This window comes from Centroberyx gerrardi, unplaced genomic scaffold, assembly GCF_048128805.1.
Source record: "Centroberyx gerrardi isolate f3 unplaced genomic scaffold, fCenGer3.hap1.cur.20231027 Scaffold_124, whole genome shotgun sequence".
NCBI lineage: Eukaryota > Metazoa > Chordata > Actinopteri > Beryciformes > Berycidae > Centroberyx > Centroberyx gerrardi.
This window is the reverse complement of record NW_027605262.1, coordinates 12,501-32,500: the sequence shown is the minus strand read 5'-3', so window position 1 is coordinate 32,500 and position 20,000 is coordinate 12,501. Positions and strand designations below refer to the sequence as shown.

Here is a 20,000-nt window from a genome sequence, read left to right as displayed (position 1 = left end):
GAGGATGAGGAGAGGAAGAGAGGAGAGGTAGAGGAGAGGAGAAGAGGGGAGAGAAGGAGAGGAGGGGAGGAGAGGTAGAGGAGAGGAGGAGGGGAGAGGAGATGAGGAAAGAGGAGAGGAGGAGGGGAGACGAGATGAGGAAAGAGGAGAGGAGAGGAGGAGAAGAGAGGAGAGGAGAAGAGGAGAGGAGAGAGAGGAGGAGAGAGAGGAGGGGAGGAGAGGAGAGGAGAAGAGGAGAGGAGAGGAGAAGAGGGGAGGAGAGGAGAAGAGGGGAGAGGAGGAGTTGATGAAGAGTTTATTTCCTGTGGGATTTCTACGTGACTGAAACATCTCAGAATATTTATTATGGAATAAACAAACAATCTGTAAACAAATACAGAATTTTCACTGGAAAACATAAAAACACACACACACACACACACACACACACACACACACACACACACACACACACACACAGAGTTTGTCTGTGACACGACCCGTCTGTAGCTTCACTCTAGAGCTGCAACTAACAATTACTTTCATTATCGATTAATCTATCAATTCTTTTTTTGATTAATCGATTAATCATTTAGTCTATTAAATGTCAAAAATAGTCAAACAGTCAAAACAGCAGCCAAAAATCAATGTATTAATTTTATTTAGAATAATTTATATAATGAGATGAAACCGAGAAAAGCTGCAAATCTGTGAAGCTGGAACCAGGAAATGTTTGGTATCTTTACTGATAATTGAGTAAAACCATTAATCAATTATCAAAATCATAATTGATTAATACATGAATTGACTAATCGTTTCAGTATTACTTTACACTAAACAGTAAACACACTACATCATTTACAGACATGCTGTCAGTCTAACATCAAACAGTTTGCCGATGACGTGACACTCTACATTACATATCATTTCCAGCTCCTTTATGACTTCATAATCTACTTAGCTTATTGTCGCTGTCGGGTGAAAACCTCGTATCTCCAAAATGTTTCAGGAACTGAGAAAATCACTTTTACTCTCAGCTTCAGTTTTAGAGTTTATCCAGTGAGTTCTGAAAGAGAAACGCATGGAAAATCAACTAAATATCACGAACAGACTAATAGACGTTATGGGAGTGAATGAAGAGCTTATTGTGTGAAGTGTGTTAAGTTTCTGCTTAAAGCTGCTCTGTGTTTAATTTCACCAACAATAAACCATCATCACATTCATTTAGAGACATTATTATAACGACAGTAAACATCCTCCATAGTTTCTCCGCCCGGTGGATCTGGAGGGAAACCTGCTGGATCGCTTTACGGCACGAAACAGGAAGAGGTTCTTCTTCTGTTCTTCCAGAGCAGACGGAGCTAACCAGGAAGTGTTTTTACTCTGCAGGTGATCCACAACTTTACTGCGGTCCCACAGAGTTTCGTTTTCGCTTACCGATCGTCCCTTTTTCTCATTCGGCTCAACTTTTTCGTGCCAGTTAATGTAAAAATCCATGTAAGTGAAGCTCACAGTACGAAGTGGAGCGTCTTCATCTTCCTCTTCATCTTCCTCTTCCTCTGTTGCTATAGACGATCTGTCCATCCTCCTGTCAGTGTTTGTTGTTGTCTTATAAATGTTCAGCCGATACTGTGAACCAACCAGAAGAGCAGGGACAAGCTTAGGGAAATGTCTGAGTCATCAATATTCGAGTGCAAGTCCAAGTCATCAATATACAAGTCTGAGTCATCAATATTCAAGTCACAAGTCATCAGTTTTGGAACCATTTGGAACCGCACTTCGGCTGAAGAATACAGAACAGGGACGCAGATTATCTGTGTAGAGTCAGTTCAGTCGTCCAGGTAGTAAGATGTCCAAAAAATAACAACAAAATCCACTGGGTTTAAAATGAAGAGTAGAAGACATGTCGCCTTTTTTTACTTCTTGGACAAGAACACAAGAACACTGGTTGGTTCCTCAGGTCGGTTCTCAGCTGGTGTTCCTCAGGTCGGTTCTCAGGTGGTGTTCCTCAGGTCGGTTCTCAGCTGGTGTTCCTCAGGTCGGTTCTCAGCTGGTGTTCCTCAGGTCGGTTCTCAGCTGGTGTTCCTCAGGTCGGTTCTCAGGTGGTGTTCCTCAGGTCGGTTCTCAGGTGGTGTTCCTCAAGTCGGTTCTCAGGTGGTGTTCCTCAGGTCGGTTCTCAGCTGGTTGGTTCCTCAGGTCGGTTCTCAGCTGGTGTTCCTCAGGTCAGTTCTCAGCTGGTTGGTTCCTCAGGTCGGTTCTCAGGTGGTGTTCCTCAGGTCGGTTCTCAGGTGGTGTTCCTCAAGTCGGTTCTCAGGTGGTGTTCCTCAGGTCGGTTCTCAGCTGGTTGGTTCCTCAGGTCGGTTCTCAGCTGGTGTTCCTCAGGTCAGTTCTCAGCTGGTTGGTTCCTCAGGTCGGTTCTCAGGTGGTTGGTTCCTCAGGTCGGTTCTCAGGTGGTGTTCCTCAGGTCGGTTCTCAGCTGGTTGGTTCCTCAGGTCGGTTCTCAGCTGGTTGGTTCCTCAGGTCGGTTCTCAGGTGGTGTTCCTCAGGTCGGTTCTCAGCTGGTTGGTTCCTCAGGTCGGTTCTCAGGTGGTGTTCCTCAGGTCGGTTCTCAGCTGGTTGGTTCCTCAGGTCGGTTCTCAGGTGGTGTTCCTCAGGTCGGTTCTCAGCTGGTTGGTTCCTCAGGTCGGTTCTCAGCTGGTGTTCCTCAGGTCAGTTCTCAGCTGGTTGGTTCCTCAGGTCGGTTCTCAGCTGGTGTTCCTCAGGTCAGTTCTCAGCTGGTTGGTTCCTCAGGTCGGTTCTCAGCTGGTGTTCCTCAGGTCAGTTCTCAGCTGGTGTTCCTCAGGTCGGTTCTCAGGTGGTGTTCCTCCTCCTGGTCCAGGTCAGTACAGGTCTGAAGGAGGTGCGGCTCCCCCTGCTGGACAGCAGTGAGGACTGGGCGTCCCGCATGCTGTCCCTGAAGGTTCTGGTGGAGTAGTAGTAGAGCAGCGGGTTCACCACGCTGTTGCAGGCGGCCAGGCAGAGCGTCACGGCCACCGCCCGCTGCAGCGCCAGCGTGACGCCGCAGCGCCACCCGCCGCAGACGGCGTGCAGGTGCAGCGTCCGGACCGCGTGATACGGCAGGAAGCAGAGGAGGAAGGTCGCCGTCACCAGGCTGACCAGGCGCACCGAGCGCCGCCTGTTGTTGCGTCGCCGGCTGTTGTCCGGGAGGCCGTTGCCGTGGGGACCGCCGCGGGCCGTCAGGCGCCGGATGATGCTGCCGTAGCAACCGATGATGGTGAGGAAGGGGAGGAGGAAGCCGAGAGCCAACGCCACGTAGTTTAGGATCAGGACACGCTCCCAGGAGGCGGGGCTAGACGGCTCAAAGCAACGAGGAAGCCCCGCCCTGAGAGAGAGAGAGAGAGAGACAGGTGGAGAGACAGAGGAGAGAGAGAGAGAGAGAGAGAGACAGGTGGAGAGACAGAGGAGAGAGAGAGAGGTGGAAATAAATACATCACAGCTTTCATGTCACAACCACAGCGATCCTCACAGACTTGAAGCAATAGAATGCTCCTTCCACTGTTCCCCATGGTAATTTGGCTAGTACAGCATAAACTGGCGAATTTTAAGTGTTAGTTGCTATGGTGACAACACAGTCTGGACATTAAGGTTGTAAAGTCTGTCACACTGTGAGAACTGAGCAGATGAGTCTGTTAGCAAACTCAACAAACGTCAAAACTCAACTGGAAGCTAACGTTAGCGACGAGGCTAACGTAGCTTCATCACAGACTGTACTTCTCTCTCTAGCTCTTCTAGTCAACATTAGCATGTTAGCAATCCATGGCAGCAAGGAGACAGAGAAGCTGTAAAACCTCTCAGCTCAGTGACTTGCTGTGAGTCTCTTTATACAGAAGCTAGTCCGACGGAAACCAGGGGAACCAAACAGTGGAAATATCCAGAGTTCTTACTAAATAAAATTGACTGATCAAGGAGACAATAAATGGAAGGATGGGGATGGGATGTAGTTTATCAATAATTCAACTTCAATCTGATGTTTAGAGGGGATGATTATACAGAAGCCCATTCAGGACATATATATTCACACTTTATTTATGCCGTTTCCTTTGGCAGCCTGCAGGTAATTACACCAGATAAAGGAAAACAGTTTTTATGTGTGATTCCTGTCGGAACCTCACCTCTCTGTCACCCCATTGGACAGGAAGGGGCCGGAGGACACGCCCACAAACACCCACACAGCCAGGCAGGCCAATGAGATTCGAGCGGGCGTGGCCATGGATCGGTGGCGGAGGGGCTGGGACACGGCGAGCCAACGGAGCACGCTCAGTAAAGTGAGGAAGAGGATGCTGGGGGAGGAAGAGTTAGCACTTTGTTAGTGCATGTGTGTATATGCATGTACATGTCTATCTATGTGTGTGTATTTCTGTATGTGTGTGTGTGTGTTACCTTGTATAGAGGTTAACATAGAAGCAGTAGACACACAGTCGGCACAGCCAATCAGGGAAGTTCCACACCCCGCCCCTGAAGTAATAAGCCAATCGCAGCGGGAGGGTGAGGGAGAAGCCGGCGTCTGATAGGGCCAGGTTCATCATGACGACACAGGAGGCGGAGTTTCTGGAGGAAACAGGAAGAGGAATCTGCCACAGTGAGAACCAGCCGCTCAGGGAGGCACAAGGTTAGAACTGAAAAATAAAGATAAAGATAAAGATAAAACTAAAAAGAAAGCTAAAACAAAAACTAAAGCTAAAACTAATGCTAAGGCTAAAGCTAAAACTAAAGCTCAAGTTAAAGATAAAACTAAAGCTCAAATTAAAGCTAAAACAAAGCTCAAGTTAAAGATAAAACTAAAGCTAAAACTAAAGCTAAAGCTAAAACTAAAGCTTATATTAAAGCTAAAACAAAAACTAAAGCTAAAACTAATGCTAAGGCTAAAGCTAAAACTAAAGCTCAAGTTAAAGATAAAACTAAAGCTAAAGCTAAAGCTTAAGTTAAAGATAAAACTAAAGCTCAAATTAAAGCTAAAACAAAGCTCAAGTTAAAGATAAAACTAAAGCTAAAACTAAAGCTAAAGCTAAAGCTAAAACTAAAGCTTATATTAAAGCTAAAACAAAAACTAAAGCTAAAACTAAAGCTCAAGTTAAAGGTAAAGATAAAACTAAAACTAAAGCTAAAACTAAATCTCAAGCTAAAGCTAAAACTAAAGCTAAAACTAAATCTCAAGCTAAAGCTAAAACTAAAGCTAAAACTAAATCTCAAGCTAAAGCTAAAACTAAAGCTAAAACTAAATCTCAAGCTAAAACTAAAACTAAAGCTAAAACTAAATCTCAAGCTAAAGCTAAAACTAAAGCTAAAACTAAATCTCAAGCTAAAGCTAAAACTAAAGCTAAAACTAAATCTCAAGCTAAAGCTAAAACTAAAGCTAAAACTAAATCTCAAGCTAAAGCTAAAACTAAAGCTAAAACTAAATCTCAAGCTAAAGCTAAAACTAAATCTCAAGCTAAAGCTAAAACTAAATCTCAAGCTAAAGCTAAAACTAAAGCTCAAGCTAAAGCTAAAGCTAAACTGAAATAAAAATAAAAGAACTGGTGGCTGTCTACTCAGTACTTCTCTATGTTTGGTCAGTAAGTCACATCGCTTAATTTTTTGTTTTTACCATCGAGTTTTATTTAAGCTCCCTGAAGAAGGCAAGAGTTAGTTGTTAATCATGTTCTGTATCTTGAACTTCCCAAAGAAAGAGGCATTTTAAATTGATGTCATTTGGAGTTGCGTGCCAATTGGCTCCTCTCATCCTCTTGGGTGTAATATTTGTCCTGCTGCTCTGCCAAAGGGAAACATGTGACTTGGCGTAGTTGTCAGTTTGAAGGAGTTCTCTGGTCCCGGTTTCCTGTCGTCCCGATCCACATCCACTCAGTAAACACTAGAAGACTCTGATGCCTTGCTCAAAGGCCCAGAAACACAGATCTGGAACCAGGAAGGAACTTCTTTTTATGTTATGTTGAAATTAAGGGGCGACCATTTTGCCACACCTATTCTGCAAAATATTCTACTCTATCAAAATGGAATAACATTTTTCTACATTTATATAAACCTAATCAGTATTGGGGTAAGTTGAAAATATATTTTTTTAAGTAATTAGGTTCTTTACTCTTTAGTTCGGCTTGTACCTTAAGAAGTAACATTATAAAGTTTCTCTTTATTAAAACAAATTTGTTGGAGCACTTTTGTGTTTCCACTCGGCGACGTGCTGCAGCAACATGGCTTGTTCTCATCATTCTTGCTTGTTTGTTCATTGTTTTAAAATGCAAACCAGACTGTTGGTTTATTTTAAAACCAGGAAGCTGATCTCATTCTGATAAAACAGATCAAGCAGACTCTGACTGCAGCGTGTTGTCTCTGAGACGCTGCAGGAGTTTCACTTTTTATACCTTATTTTTTAATTTGTGCTAATAAAGCTCAGTGAGAAAACCCAAAACACTCGGGATTTTCTGGAAGCATGAACATGGTTAAATGTAAAGATACTGAACACTGGCTATCATGCAGCTTTCCTCCAGAAGTATACGTATCGGCTTCCCAAAACCCAAATAATGATGAATGACAACGATAATGATTTCTATTCACAGAGACAGGGACAGTAGCTCAAAGTGCTTTAAAGGAAACAACAAATGAAAAGACAGATAAAGGTAACACAGCTTCCAGGCAATGTAACTGAAAACAGGGAGATTAAAAAACAGGGGGAGAGGAAAGAAGCGATAAATTGGCAAAGCAAAAGTAGACAGTATTTCTATTTGTACGCGAAGGTAAACAAGTATGTTTTCAATTTTCTTGCTGACCGTGGGAATGTTTAAGGCCTCTGAGGACCTGAGGACTTAAAACGATAAACTGTGTGTGATATAAGAAGGCGCTAAGCCATTTAGTGCCTTAAGACTACACTTAAAGACTACAAGAAGGATTTTGAAATCTATTCTAGAGGATATGGGTAGCCGGTGCAGATCACGTAACACAGGAGTTATGTGATCGCTCTTTTTGGTCTTAGTTAAGACCCTGGAAGCAGCGTCTAGTCTAGTGATTGCTGCCTGTGGGAGACCAGTATACAGAGCAGGGCATCATTTGGCTTTTTGGCATCCTGCTGTGTTAGAGGAGGTCTCACCTTGACTGTGTTTCGTAGTTGGTCCAGTCAAGGAATTAAAATGAGCGTAAAAAATTAAGATCTGAGTCTTAAATACTGTCTTCTGTTCAGTTTGGCTTGAATAAAATCCCTTTTGGATTCAGGACCGACTAAAAGAATGTCTGCCTTCTCTTCGTTTAGCTTTACTCATCCGTTCATTTATGTCTGAGACACAGTCAGCCCGACCAGAGAGGGCGTCAGGTCGCCTGGCCTCAGACACGTACAGCTGTGCATCGTCAGCATAGGCGTGAATATTCTCACCGTGCTGCCGGGTGATGACACCCAGTGGGAGCGTGTACAGTGAACATAACAGAGGATCCTGAGACGCTGCCCTGGGCCACGCCATGACCAACATCACCTGGTTTAGAGACATGTTCTCCAATTTTTACATAACATTTTCGTCCAGTGATATAAGCGTGAAACAATTTAATAACTGTGCCGGAGAGACCGGGCCGCTTCTCGAGGCGATCTAATGAAATGTGAAATGAAATGAATGAAAGGAGTAAACGGGCGACAGTAAAATAACTGGGAGAACATGGAGGTTCTGATGTAAACTGTGTTCAGGCTGCGTCTGGTTTCTACTTCCTGTGTCGATCAGCGGTGGCTGGTCAACACAGGAAGTAGAACGTCAGCTTGCGTTGAGGAAAAAGTCGTTGTAGAATCATTTTATGGCTGTGTGCAAATGCAGTAAAACAATCTCTGCAATAAAACGGTTTCATTTTAAAGTTTTGTAGATATTTTCGAAACGGTCTCAGAACAGCCGACCCATCCTCATCCCCAGCTCGTCCCGTGTTGACTCTTTGTCAAATCCCTTGGCGTTGCTATAACGACGCTAAAGGTTCCCTGTCCCGTCTGTACAGGACGCCCCGGGTGTCGCGTAGACTCCATGGTAACGCCTCTCGCGGCAGTATTGGACGCCTGCAGCTTTCTCTCCTGGACAACAGAACACAGTCTGGCTACATGTTCTGCCCAAATAAGGCTTTCCGCTTTGATGCATTTCTTTGCTGGAGATCTTTGGTGCTAATATTGATTTTTTTAAAAAAGGTTAGTATGGTTGTAGATCAATTTCGAGGCCAAATGGAAAAAAAAAAATCACTTGCATTTTACCATTTGATGTCACCTGCTAAATAAATAAATAAATTTGGCTCATAACCTATATGACAAGTTATTTCAGTGGCATCTCAATAAACTGCATAAAAGATAGCACTTTATAACGACTGTATTGTTTCCTCTACTTTACAATAAACACAATTTAAATAGAAGAACGCAGTTGGGAGTTAACGTTTCTAAACGTTGCATAATCCGTTTCGTCATTGAACGTACCTCTTTCTGCCCGTGAAACACAGCTGATGAAATCGCAGCAAAAAAGCACCAACAAATGTATATTTTTGTAATTTTTTTGATTATATCCTCTTATAACTAATCTTATTACCTGTTGGTTCAGATTGTATTGCATCCAATACTGCCGCGAGAGGCGTTACCATGGAGTCTACGGGACACCCGGTGCGTCCTGTACAGACGGGACAGGGGTTTGACAAAGAGTCAACATGGGACGAGCTGGGGATGAGAACGGGTTGGAACGGCTCCGTCAGGTCACGCTACGTGCACGCGTGTGCACGTGTGTCATGAGAAGACTGAAAAGACAGGAGGCGGGAGGCGTGTCCTCGTGTCGATCCGTTCCTCTGCTCTGTTTAAACCTTCAGGGGTCAAAGGTCAGGGCAGCCAGGGCTTTTACATTTGAAAGGCAAATGACAGCTTGCACTTATGCAAATATTAACAACAAAGTCTGTCTAGTTGTATAGAGACAGTTGGCAACGTGTGTGTGTGTGTGTGTGTGTGTGTGTGTGTGTGTGTGTTCAGACCTCCTGTTGGTCTGCAGCAGGAAGACCACCAGCGCTCCGATGTTGCTAAGCAACGCCACAGGGAACAGCAGCAGGTAGGTGACGGAGTAGGCGCGGTACTTGAACGCGTCGTCGGCGTGGAAACATGCGGACGACCGGTTGCCCGGCAGCAGCTCCGCCGTCACCGAGGTGTGGTTGTCGAGGAGGGAGGGGGGGGTTAGCCAGCGCTCTGTTGGACACACACACACACATTCAGAAATATGTAAAGATAGATACACACATAAAGACACAAAGACACATATATACACAGAAATAAACACATATAGACACATAACAGTATCCACACACACACACACACACATAAACACACATATACAGTATATATACACACACACAGACACACATATACTGTGTGTACACATATATATGTTACGGTTTGTGTGGGAAAACAATCAAAGTACACATGTACCGGTCAATTTGTACATTTACCCACATTGTTGAACTAAATGTACAAACAGCTCGTCAAAAAATTCCCACATTTCCTGGTTTATCTGCACATGCTCCAGTTTATCCACATAAACTGTAACATAAACACAAATACACACACATACACACACACATCCGAATTTCCCCAAGGGGATTAATAAAGTGATATCATATCATATCATATATTCAAATATTGTCATAAACAGCCTCTCCTCAGTCTGAACCCTGCTGCTAAGCTCCTGTATAACCTGATCTATAATCTTTCATGAATCAATACTGTAATGTTTGGGAGAAGCTGGGTTCTGCTCTCTTAATAAAACAGACAAAGACGCACGGAAGCTTGGAACGAGGAAATGAATGCCTGGTGTGTGTGAGTGTGTGAGTGTGTGTGTGTGTGTGTGTGTGTGTGTGTGTGTAAGCCAGGCCAAACCAGTCAGTCAGTAATAAACAATGCCGCTTTTATTAAGCAGACACCAGCATGACACTGCATGGAAAACTGCATGGAGAGTTGAATTACGCAGTCATGACTACGTACTATCCAAGTAAATTAGATGTAATAACTATTTATAGCATTAGGATGACTGGTAATTACTGAGTAATACACAAGTTATTTTACCTGTAACTGTATCAGATAAGTGGAACTACAGCACACTTTGAAAACAGGAGACGAAGGATAAACTAGTTCCAAAAAACAGGAAAAACTTCATGTTCCCTTTAATCATTTATTGATTGACTGTTTAGATTGAATCCCCCGGATTGAGCACCAACTGTATGTTTTTTTTTAATATCTGTATTGGGTGGTGGAAGCGCCAGCACATCATGATATGATTACAATTTACAATTTACAATTTCCCCATTTGGCAGACGCTTTTATCCAAAGCGACGTACACATGAGATTTTAAAGAGGGTTTTTTTTTATAGATTACACAGTCCATCAGGTGTTCACTAAAGAGCTGGGTCTTCAGCCTTCTCTTAAAGATCGAGAGGGACTCTGCGGATCGAATGGAGTTCGGTAACTCGTTCCACCACCGAGGAACCACAGAAGAAGAGTCTGGATATATCGTAGTGAGCGGGAGGGAGCGTAGACCTGAATGAGGGAGTTCAGGTCTGACACACCAGTTATTATTAAAGTTATGACCTGCTGACAAACCACTGATCATTTGATTTTGATTGAGCGTCTTAAACAGCAGGTGAGCGTCTCTTCTTCTTCTGATTTAAACTGGTTTGACTCTCATCCAGAGGACAGTGAGTCGGTGAGTTCAGATCATCCAGGGGACTTCTGACCTGTGGAGAACCCCAGGGTCCCGTCCTCGGCCCCTTATTATTTCCCATTTATATTCTCGTCGACTTTCACCCCTTTCACTTTCATCCACACTCAGCTGTATCTCTCCTTTAACCCTAACGTTCCTTTAACTCCAACAAAAACTTCTCACCATTCGCAATGTCAGATGAAACGCAACTTCCTGTGGTCGGGGGGGGGGGGGGGGGGGGGGGGGGGGGCGGGTTCCACAGAGTCGGTTATGTTTTCAGTTTCACCCTCCAGAAAGTAGGGATGAGATTCTTCAGCAAATTATATGGTTTAATTCCAATATTGTGATTGAAGGGATAATGGTGTCTGGTTCATACATGATATTGTATATGAAGATGGGAAACTTATGGCACTATTTGCTCTCTACAATTATTCAATCAATTGATTTCTGCTCTAAAACAGACGGGAAACAAATGAACAGTGGAGGATCTAAGGTGTTGATGAGTTACAAAATGGCAAGATAAACAAAATTATCTACAATTTTAATTTAACATCTCAGTCTCTGGAACAAATTCCATACAATACCTGTAAAAAAAATGGGAGGACACTTTTGATTGCCCCTTACCATGGAACCAAGTTTTTGGGTTAATATATAAAACTACTTCAGAAGATATTTTCAGTTAAAAATCATCTACAATTTCCTGGCTACAAGGAAAATGCAAAAAAAATCTGGTGTATTAGTGAATCAGATGAATGCTGTTTATGTTTTCTGGAGTCAACTGTTCATCTTTTGTGGTCCTGCTATATTGGGGGAGGGAAGTCCAAAAGATGTGATCAGATATTAATTTACATTTGAGCTAAAAAAAAATGTATATAATAATGGGAGATGCCACAGAAATGAAGACCTATATTGTTAATTGTATTATTTTGTTGGGGAAAATGTTCATTTTTAAGGCAACCGGAGTGGAATCCTGAAGTATTCATCGATTCAAAACATTTTCTGAAACATTTTTTTTTATTTTGGAAGGATACAGTGCAACTAATAATAATGACACTCAAGGTTACTTCAAAGATGGAAGAAGTTTATTGAAGCGGAGGCTTGGGTGAGGTTTATTTATTATTATTATTATTTTCCCTGTACTGTATTGCTTTGCTTACTATTGTTAGACCGAATGCCGTGTGTCAGGCGTTAGTGTTGTTATGTTTTTATGTATGTTTTGAAAACTGTTGCTGAGTTGTGTGTTTTTTTCTTTCTGTGTAAAAAAAAAAGAAGATCTAGTTAGACTCTCTCTGTAAAGTCCTGTGAGACACGATGAGATAAAGAGCTGCAGAAATTAATTCACTTGAGCTCGCTTGGCAGAACCAGGGGGCGGGGCTTATTAAACGCAGATAAATCTGAAGTTATGTTTATTGGTCTGGACTCGTAAAACGCCTTTGATCAGAAAACACCTCGGCAAACCGTCCCAACATGTGCGTCATCTGTGATAATCTAAACTTGGATGTGAACACAGCTGCACACACTCCTGTCTGAAGGAAAATATTTAACATCTAAAATGATCCTTCCAGGACCTGGAAAGTTATTCCTGCTCTTATCACATCGCAGCTTCATGACTGCAATCAAGCTGATTTTGTTCTAAAGGTCAAGAAAAAAAGATGAATTGAGTGTAACCGGCTGACGGAGACGCAACAAAGTCACATTTTGAGAAACAAGTGGAGCGCTACAGAGGAGGAAGAGGCTGCGCTTTGATCTGCGGGCAAAAAACTCTAAGAATAAACTTTACATAAAGACCAGGGCAGCTCTTCTTTGAAGTATCAAAAGACAAAAAATACTTTATTACATCACAGAAGCATTCAAAACATCTTCAGGCCTTCAAAAGAGTTTTTGGTGTTTCTTTAATGCTTCTGTGATGTAATAAAGTATTTTTTGCCTTTTGATGCTTCAAAGAGGAGTCGCTTTGGTCTTTAAGTTTTTTATCACATTTGATTTGCTTTAAATTCTCCTGATAGCTGGATGGAAACTGATGAATCATATGTCTGTCATCACAGGAATATTTCTTCCACCTATCAGCAGGCTGCTGTGACCTCTGACCTCCTCGCCACAGGCTGCCGGTTCCTGATCGAGGGTCTGAAGTGTATTCTACTGCTGAGAATCACAAAAAGGACTAGAATGGAAAATAGAAACCTGTTCCTGTTTCTGCTGCAGGAGAACATGAAGACCATACGACTGAAAACAGACCGGACCCGAGCCGAGCGATCCAGTTTCTCTGACTCTACTCTCCACTTTCACATCTATTGTCTGTCTATTCTTTTTCACTCTATTTCTCTTTCATTCTGTTTTATTCAGAAAGTCGTCACTCACCAGTCATCCTGTCAGCTCATTTCTCCTCCGTCCGTCTCTCCGTTCGCTTCTTCCTCTCTTTATCTCTCTCTCCAACAGACACAGTTGTTTTATAGTCAAATAGTGTGTGTGTGTGTGTGTGTGTGTGTGTGTATGCGCTTCACACTTGGCTGGAATTCCATGGAAGGAGGCACGCATACACACACACACATTCTTACCAGGCAGAAAGCCAACACACACACACAAACCCTGTTTCTCTCTCTCTCTCATACTCACACACACTCACACACACTCCTAAAAAACCTCACACTGATATGAAAGTTAGTTATGAATTTATTGTTTGACTGCTGTGTTTTAATAAACCAACACACACACACAAAAGAAAAACTGACCTGTCAAACTGAACTGACTGTTCATCTTAGTATAGATTTTATTATATTTCTACTTCACATATTCTATTGTTGTGTATGTCAGTTGTCGTGTGTCTAATATCTCCCATTTACTCTTATTAGTTCATTATTGTTTTTCTCCATCGACTCAGTGTTAGTCTTAAAGTAGTGAGGGGGCGTGGCCTGTAAGATAAACTGTTATAACGTCATGATAAATTGTCCAATCATCAAGAAACTCGGTGAACATGTTAAAATATATCGAACAACCACGTGTGCAAAGCCATTATAAGATCGACCAATAGGAGGCGCCATAAAGACCAGAAAACTGAATCTCCTAATCCAATCATGAAACTGGTGAAAGTGGGCGTGGCCTGCGACATTTTGGCTCGTAACTCAAACAGAATTTCAGCAATCGCTATGAAACTTTTCTGTATTGTATTTTTGTATTTCTGTATCCTGTAAAGCACGTTGTAACTTTGTTTTAAAAAGGTGCTATATAAATAAAATCTTACTTACTTATTTCATTTCAAACTGTGTGAGGTTATATTCTACATTCCAGTAATCCCTTAAAATAACTTTACATTTTCATTCATTTCAATTAAGTGACCCCTCAATTCATGCAAAATCCCCTTAAAATTAAAAGCGTTATTAATGGAGGAGACCCCATCAAAACCTCCCCTTAATGTTTGACTGCTCACTTTCTAATTTAATGTAAAATTAAGGGAGACGGGAACTTTCCACTAATAACTCATTAATAACCTGTAAACCTGCACAAAAGGCATAAAAAAAATCCCTTAATTTCTAGAGTCTCTGTGAATCAACTCATGAATAAATCCCTTATAAACCCACAATACTAACCTGACTTTATTAAGGCTGTTATGTACCAGGAATGATTCAAACTGCAGATGAACAGGAACCGACACGTGGAGTCAGAAGCTCTTTGCTGCTGCTTCACTTCATGTTGGATGGAAGTCGAGAGAAAGCGGCTTCATCCTTTTTTTTTTTTTTTTTTCTTACCAGATGCTCACCGTCCGTCTCACCAACACGTCACTTCTCCTTTAAGCTCCGGACCTCGACATTTAGTTTCTGTAAATTTGGAAACACAAATTTGGGAACATTTTCTGTGCCTCAATCCAACAATAAACAATCACATCTAATGATAAAACAAATGATGTGAGCATTCATTATTTTGTTGTGGTCATTTGTTATTTGGAGACTACGTTTTTTTTTATCATTAGATGTGATCATTTATTGTTGGATTGTGACAGAAAACGTTCCGGACTCCTGCGAACAAACAGCCGGCCGGACAGGGAAACCAAACTCCTGCACATCCTGCTCACTATCTGTTACAAGACAAAAATATCTTTTAATCAGGAAAAATACTGGACAGATTAGTCGAGCCTGAGCCAGTTAACACTGTCCTACGTTTCCCTGGACAGCAGTAAACCGATATGATCCGGATTAAGACAAGTCTGAATAAGAAACCACCATGTAAACATCATGCTCTGATCCCCTGAACCTGAATAAGGTCATAGTCAGTCAGCAGAACCACATTCAGACGTGTGCAGTGTTCTGGTTTCAGTCTCATTATTGAAGCGGTTCAGACTGTAAACACCTGAAACGGGCTGAAACGGGCTAAAGGCTAAACATTAGCCTTTAGCCCCGCTAATGCTACAGCAAGCTAGCTCAGCGAAAACCACTTCAAAACAAAACTAGCTTCTGATATTCATGTCAAACCGGCTGTAAACTATCTGATATTTAAATGACTTGGTATTGTTAACATTATTCAGCAGACGGGTGTTTCCTGATGTTGTGGCTAAAGCTAGCTTCTCTGTTAGCTGTTGCTGAGATGTTTAGCTTAGCTTTGTTAGCTAAGATAACAACGACTTCACCCAGTGAGTCTTCTGTCTTGTAGGTAAAACACTAAACTCACTTCCTACCGACTGGCTGTTTGACAGGTTGCTTTTTTTTTTTTTTTTTAAACACCAGTCAGCTTTCACTGTCGGTAAATTCCTGAACTCATCTTTCCATCGTTAAGTTGCAAAATTCAACTTTTACTTCGTTAAGCTGAGTTAATGAGTTAGGAAATTCACATTTTTGTTCGTGAAGTTGTGAAACTCATCTTTCCGTTGGTGAGTTCCAAAATTCTATTTTCTTTCAGTGAGTTTGGGAATTCTATTTTATTTCAGTGAGTTTGGGAATTCTATTTTCCGTCAGTAAGTTTGGAAATTCTATTTTCTTTCAGTGAGTTTGGGAATTCTATTTTCCATCAGTGAGTTTGGGAATTCTATTTTCTTTCAGTGAGTTTGGGAATTCTATTTTCTTTCAGTAAGTTTGGTAATTCTATTTTCCGTCAGTGAGTTTGGGAATTCTATTTTCTTTCAGTAAGTTTGGGAATTCTATTTTCTGTAGTAAGTTTGGGAATTCTATTTTCTTTCAGTAAGTTTGGGAATTCTATTTTCTTTCAGTAAGTTTGGGAATTCTATTTTCCGTCAGTAAGTTTGGGAATTCTATTTTCTTTCAGTAAGTTTGGGAATTCTATTTTCCATCAGTAAGTTTGGGAATTCTATTTTCTGTAGTAAGTTTGGGAATTCTATTTTCTTTCAGTGAGTTTGGGAATTCTATTTTCTTTCAGTAAGTTTGGGAATTCTATTTTCCGTCAGTGAGTTTGGGAATTCTATTTTCTTTCAGTAAGTTTGGGAATTCTATTTTCCGTCAGTAAGTTTGGGAATTCTATTTTCTTTCAGTAAGTTTGGTAATTCTATTTTCTTTCAGTGAGTTTGGGAATTCTATTTTCTTTCAGTGAGTTTGGGAATTCTATTTTCTTTCAGTAAGTTTGGGAATTCTATTTTCCGTCAGTAAGTTTGGGAATTCTATTTTCTTTCAGTAAGTTTGGGAATTCTATTTTCTGTAGTAAGTTTGGGAATTCTATTTTCTTTCAGTAAGTTTGGGAATTCTATTTTCTTTCAGTAAGTTTGGGAATTCTATTTTCCGTCAGTAAGTTTGGGAATTCTATTTTCTTTCAGTAAGTTTGGGAATTCTATTTTCTTTCAGTAAGTTTGGGAATTCTATTTTCTTTCAGTAAGTTTGGGAATTCTATTTTCCGTCAGTAAGTTTGGGAATTCTATTTTCTTTCAGTAAGTTTGGGAATTCTATTTTCCGTCAGTAAGTTTGGGAATTCTATTTTCCATCAGTAAGTTTGGGAATTCTATTTTCCATCAGTAAGTTTGGGAATTCTATTTTCTTTCAGTAAGTTTGGGAATTCTATTTTCTTTCAGTAAGTTTGGGAATTCTATTTTCTTTCAGTAAGTTTGGGAATTCTATTTTCTTTCAGTAAGTTTGGGAATTCTATTTTCCGTCAGTAAGTTTGGGAATTCTATTTTCCGTCAGTGAGTTTGGGAATTCTATTTTCCGTCAGTGAGTTTGGGAATTCTATTTTCTTTCAGTGAGTTTGGGAATTCTATTTTCCGTCAGTAAGTTTGGAAATTCTATTTTCTTTCAGTGAGTTTGGGAATTCTATTTTCCGTCAGTGAGTTTGGGAATTCTATTTTCTTTCAGTGAGTTTGGGAATTCTATTTTCTTTCAGTAAGTTTGGGAATTCTATTTTCCGTCAGTGAGTTTGGGAATTCTATTTTCTTTCAGTAAGTTTGGGAATTCTATTTTCTGTAGTAAGTTTGGGAATTCTATTTTCTTTCAGTAAGTTTGGGAATTCTATTTTCCATCAGTAAGTTTGGGAATTCTATTTTCTTTCAGTAAGTTTGGGAATTCTATTTTCCGTCAGTGAGTTTGGGAATTCTATTTTCTTTCAGTAAGTTTGGGAATTCTATTTTCTGTAGTAAGTTTGGGAATTCTATTTTCTTTCAGTAAGTTTGGGAATTCTATTTTCCATCAGTAAGTTTGGGAATTCTATTTTCTTTCAGTAAGTTTGGGAATTCTATTTTCCGTCAGTAAGTTTGGGAATTCTATTTTCTGTAGTAAGTTTGGGAATTCTATTTTCTTTCAGTGAGTTTGGGAATTCTATTTTCTTTCAGTAAGTTTGGGAATTCTATTTTCCGTCAGTGAGTTTGGGAATTCTATTTTCTTTCAGTAAGTTTGGGAATTCTATTTTCCGTCAGTAAGTTTGGGAATTCTATTTTCTTTCAGTAAGTTTGGTAATTCTATTTTCTTTCAGTGAGTTTGGGAATTCTATTTTCTTTCAGTGAGTTTGGGAATTCTATTTTCTTTCAGTAAGTTTGGGAATTCTATTTTCCGTCAGTAAGTTTGGGAATTCTATTTTCTTTCAGTAAGTTTGGGAATTCTATTTTCTGTAGTAAGTTTGGGAATTCTATTTTCTTTCAGTAAGTTTGGGAATTCTATTTTCTTTCAGTAAGTTTGGGAATTCTATTTTCCGTCAGTAAGTTTGGGAATTCTATTTTCTTTCAGTAAGTTTGGGAATTCTATTTTCCGTCAGTAAGTTTGGGAATTCTATTTTCCATCAGTAAGTTTGGGAATTCTATTTTCCATCAGTAAGTTTGGGAATTCTATTTTCTTTCAGTAAGTTTGGGAATTCTATTTTCTTTCAGTAAGTTTGGGAATTCTATTTTCTTTCAGTAAGTTTGGGAATTCTACTTTCTTTCAGTAAGTTTGGGAATTCTATTTTCCGTCAGTAAGTTTGGGAATTCTATTTTCCGTCAGTGAGTTCCCAAATTCATCTTTCTGTTAAGCTTATTGCTAACGGACATGAAGTGGAACGCAGCATGAGTGTGTGTGTGTGTGGTAACCATGGCAACACATAAACCATCATCAGTTTTCCTGTATTGATCTTTATTGGAAAGTGGAACGCATCAATTTATCATCATAATAATTATCAATGACTGACATAACATTGGTCCTGCTGGCAAACACTGCTGACACACACACACACACACACACACATACACACGCACACACACACACACACACACACACACACTCCACTGTGTAAAGCCCTCAACTTTTTGTCCTATGTCGAAAAATTGAGCAAAAGAAAAAAAAAAACAACAAGGGGAAAAGGGAGGAGGGAAAAAAGAGGAATAAAAAAAGTAAAAAAGTTTGTGTTTTTTTTTTCTTCTTCTTTGCTGCTTTTAAAAGAAGTCGAGGTCCTCCGGAGCGTCGAGGTCTCTGTACTCTATTATAGACCTGGGGTCACCTCGCACGCCCCTAGAGAGAGAGAGAGAGAGAGAGGGAGGGGGAGAGAGAGCGAGAGAGAGAGGGAGAGAGAGAGAGAGAGAGAGAGCGACAGAGAGAGAGAGAGTCAGATATCTAATCAATCTAATCAATCCATCAGTGTATTCTAATCCCTCTCTCCTCCCTACCTGCTGCGTTGTTTCCCAGGATACCCCCCTCCTCCTCCTCCTCCTCCTCCTCCTCCTCCATGACCTCTGAAGTTGTCATAGTTACCGCGCCCCGCCCCAAACTGGTTGGGCGGGTAGGGAGGTCCGCCTGCAACACACACACACACACACTTCAAATCACTTGTCCAAAACTAGTGTTACAGTAACAGTAGCAGCAGCAGTAATAGTATCACAGTTATAGTTAATTGTTATAATAATGTTTTTAGGTGTTTGTGTGTCTACAGACTGTAAAATACAGAGACTCTCTTTACAATGGGACACGAACATGTTGGAAGGTCTATTTTAAAAGTGTAAAATGCTATGAAGTCATATTTTTATAATGCTAACAGGAATAATTCAGTTGGAGTTTGTAAATGCTTCCCTAGCTAGACTCATCTCTTTGTTTTACTGCCTTGTTTTTACTGTATGTCCCTTTCTATGTTGTGGCAACACTATCACTATCCCCTCCAAAAAGACATCTTGTAATCTCAATGGGACTCACCTGGTTAAATAAAGGTTAAATAAAGGTTAAATAAAATAAAATAAAGGGAGACTGGCAGCATGGCTAGCTAGCTAGCTGTTAGCATCTGGATGACTGCGAGTCTGCCAGTCATGGAGGTACGGTAACCATGGAGACGGGCTGTGTTTTTGGTATATAACATTTTGTTAGGGTTAGAACAGCTTAGAAGGCAGAGGGGGGGACTCGAGTCACATGACTTGGACTCGAGTCACATGACTTGGACTCGAGTCACATGACTTGGATTCGAGTCCCAGTTTGAATTGCTTGAGACTTGACTTGATGCATGAAGAGAAGACTTGAGACTTGACTTGACTTGGGTTCTGGTGACTTGGGACTTGACTGACTTGTACTTTGATGACTTGAAAAGGTTTCTAAAGTCTTGACTTGAGATCTTGTGTTTGTGTAAATGACTTAGATTGAAAGTGATGAGATTTGTTCCAGCGGACGACTGAATTTAAATTCTGTTTTCTGAATTTGTATGGAATGATTGAATTTATTGAAGTTGAAACTGATTATAGAAATCAAACTCATGATGCTCTTACCAAGTTTTTATCCTATTAAAACCATATTGCATTGAAAAGTCCTAGATATTTAGTTTTCTTTAAGATATTAAATTGATACTGGACTCGTGCTTCACAGGATTAAAAGCAAAGTAACAACAGTGAAGTCTGGAGTCAGCTGGGAGATG

The 20,000-nt window shown here is 40.8% G+C and overlaps 1 protein-coding gene and 1 pseudogene across 4 annotated transcripts in view; both read right to left on the bottom strand.

Annotated features, from left to right (window-relative positions):
* Positions 1 to 307: 307 nt before the first annotated feature.
* LOC139932476 (cysteinyl leukotriene receptor 2-like) lies at positions 308 to 13,145 on the bottom strand. 3 transcript variants are annotated; one of them, XM_078282401.1, is made up of 6 exons: positions 13,074 to 13,145; positions 9,001 to 9,208; positions 4,420 to 4,587; positions 4,152 to 4,319; positions 2,822 to 3,361; positions 308 to 2,769 (listed from the first exon to the last, which is right to left on the bottom strand). In XM_078282401.1, the coding sequence occupies exons 1-5, from the start codon at positions 13,078 to 13,080 to the stop codon at positions 2,830 to 2,832; spliced, it is 1,083 nt and encodes a 360-aa protein (XP_078138527.1). In that variant the 5' UTR covers positions 13,081 to 13,145; the 3' UTR covers positions 308 to 2,769; positions 2,822 to 2,829. The 3 variants fall into 3 exon arrangements, with proteins under 3 accessions (XP_078138527.1, XP_078138528.1, XP_078138526.1); XM_078282402.1 differs by having other exon boundaries at positions 308 to 2,715; XM_078282400.1 differs by having other exon boundaries at positions 308 to 3,361.
* Positions 13,146 to 18,237: 5,092 nt separating this feature from the next.
* LOC139917131 (serrate RNA effector molecule homolog) overlaps positions 18,238 to 20,000 on the bottom strand; it is a 14,177-nt pseudogene continuing 12,414 nt past the window's right edge. The window contains exons 18-19 of the transcript XR_013504223.1: positions 18,775 to 18,901; positions 18,238 to 18,619 (exon numbers count right to left, since the gene is read on the bottom strand). The product of XR_013504223.1 is annotated as a serrate RNA effector molecule homolog (transcript). The remainder of the gene's footprint in view (positions 18,620 to 18,774; positions 18,902 to 20,000) is intronic.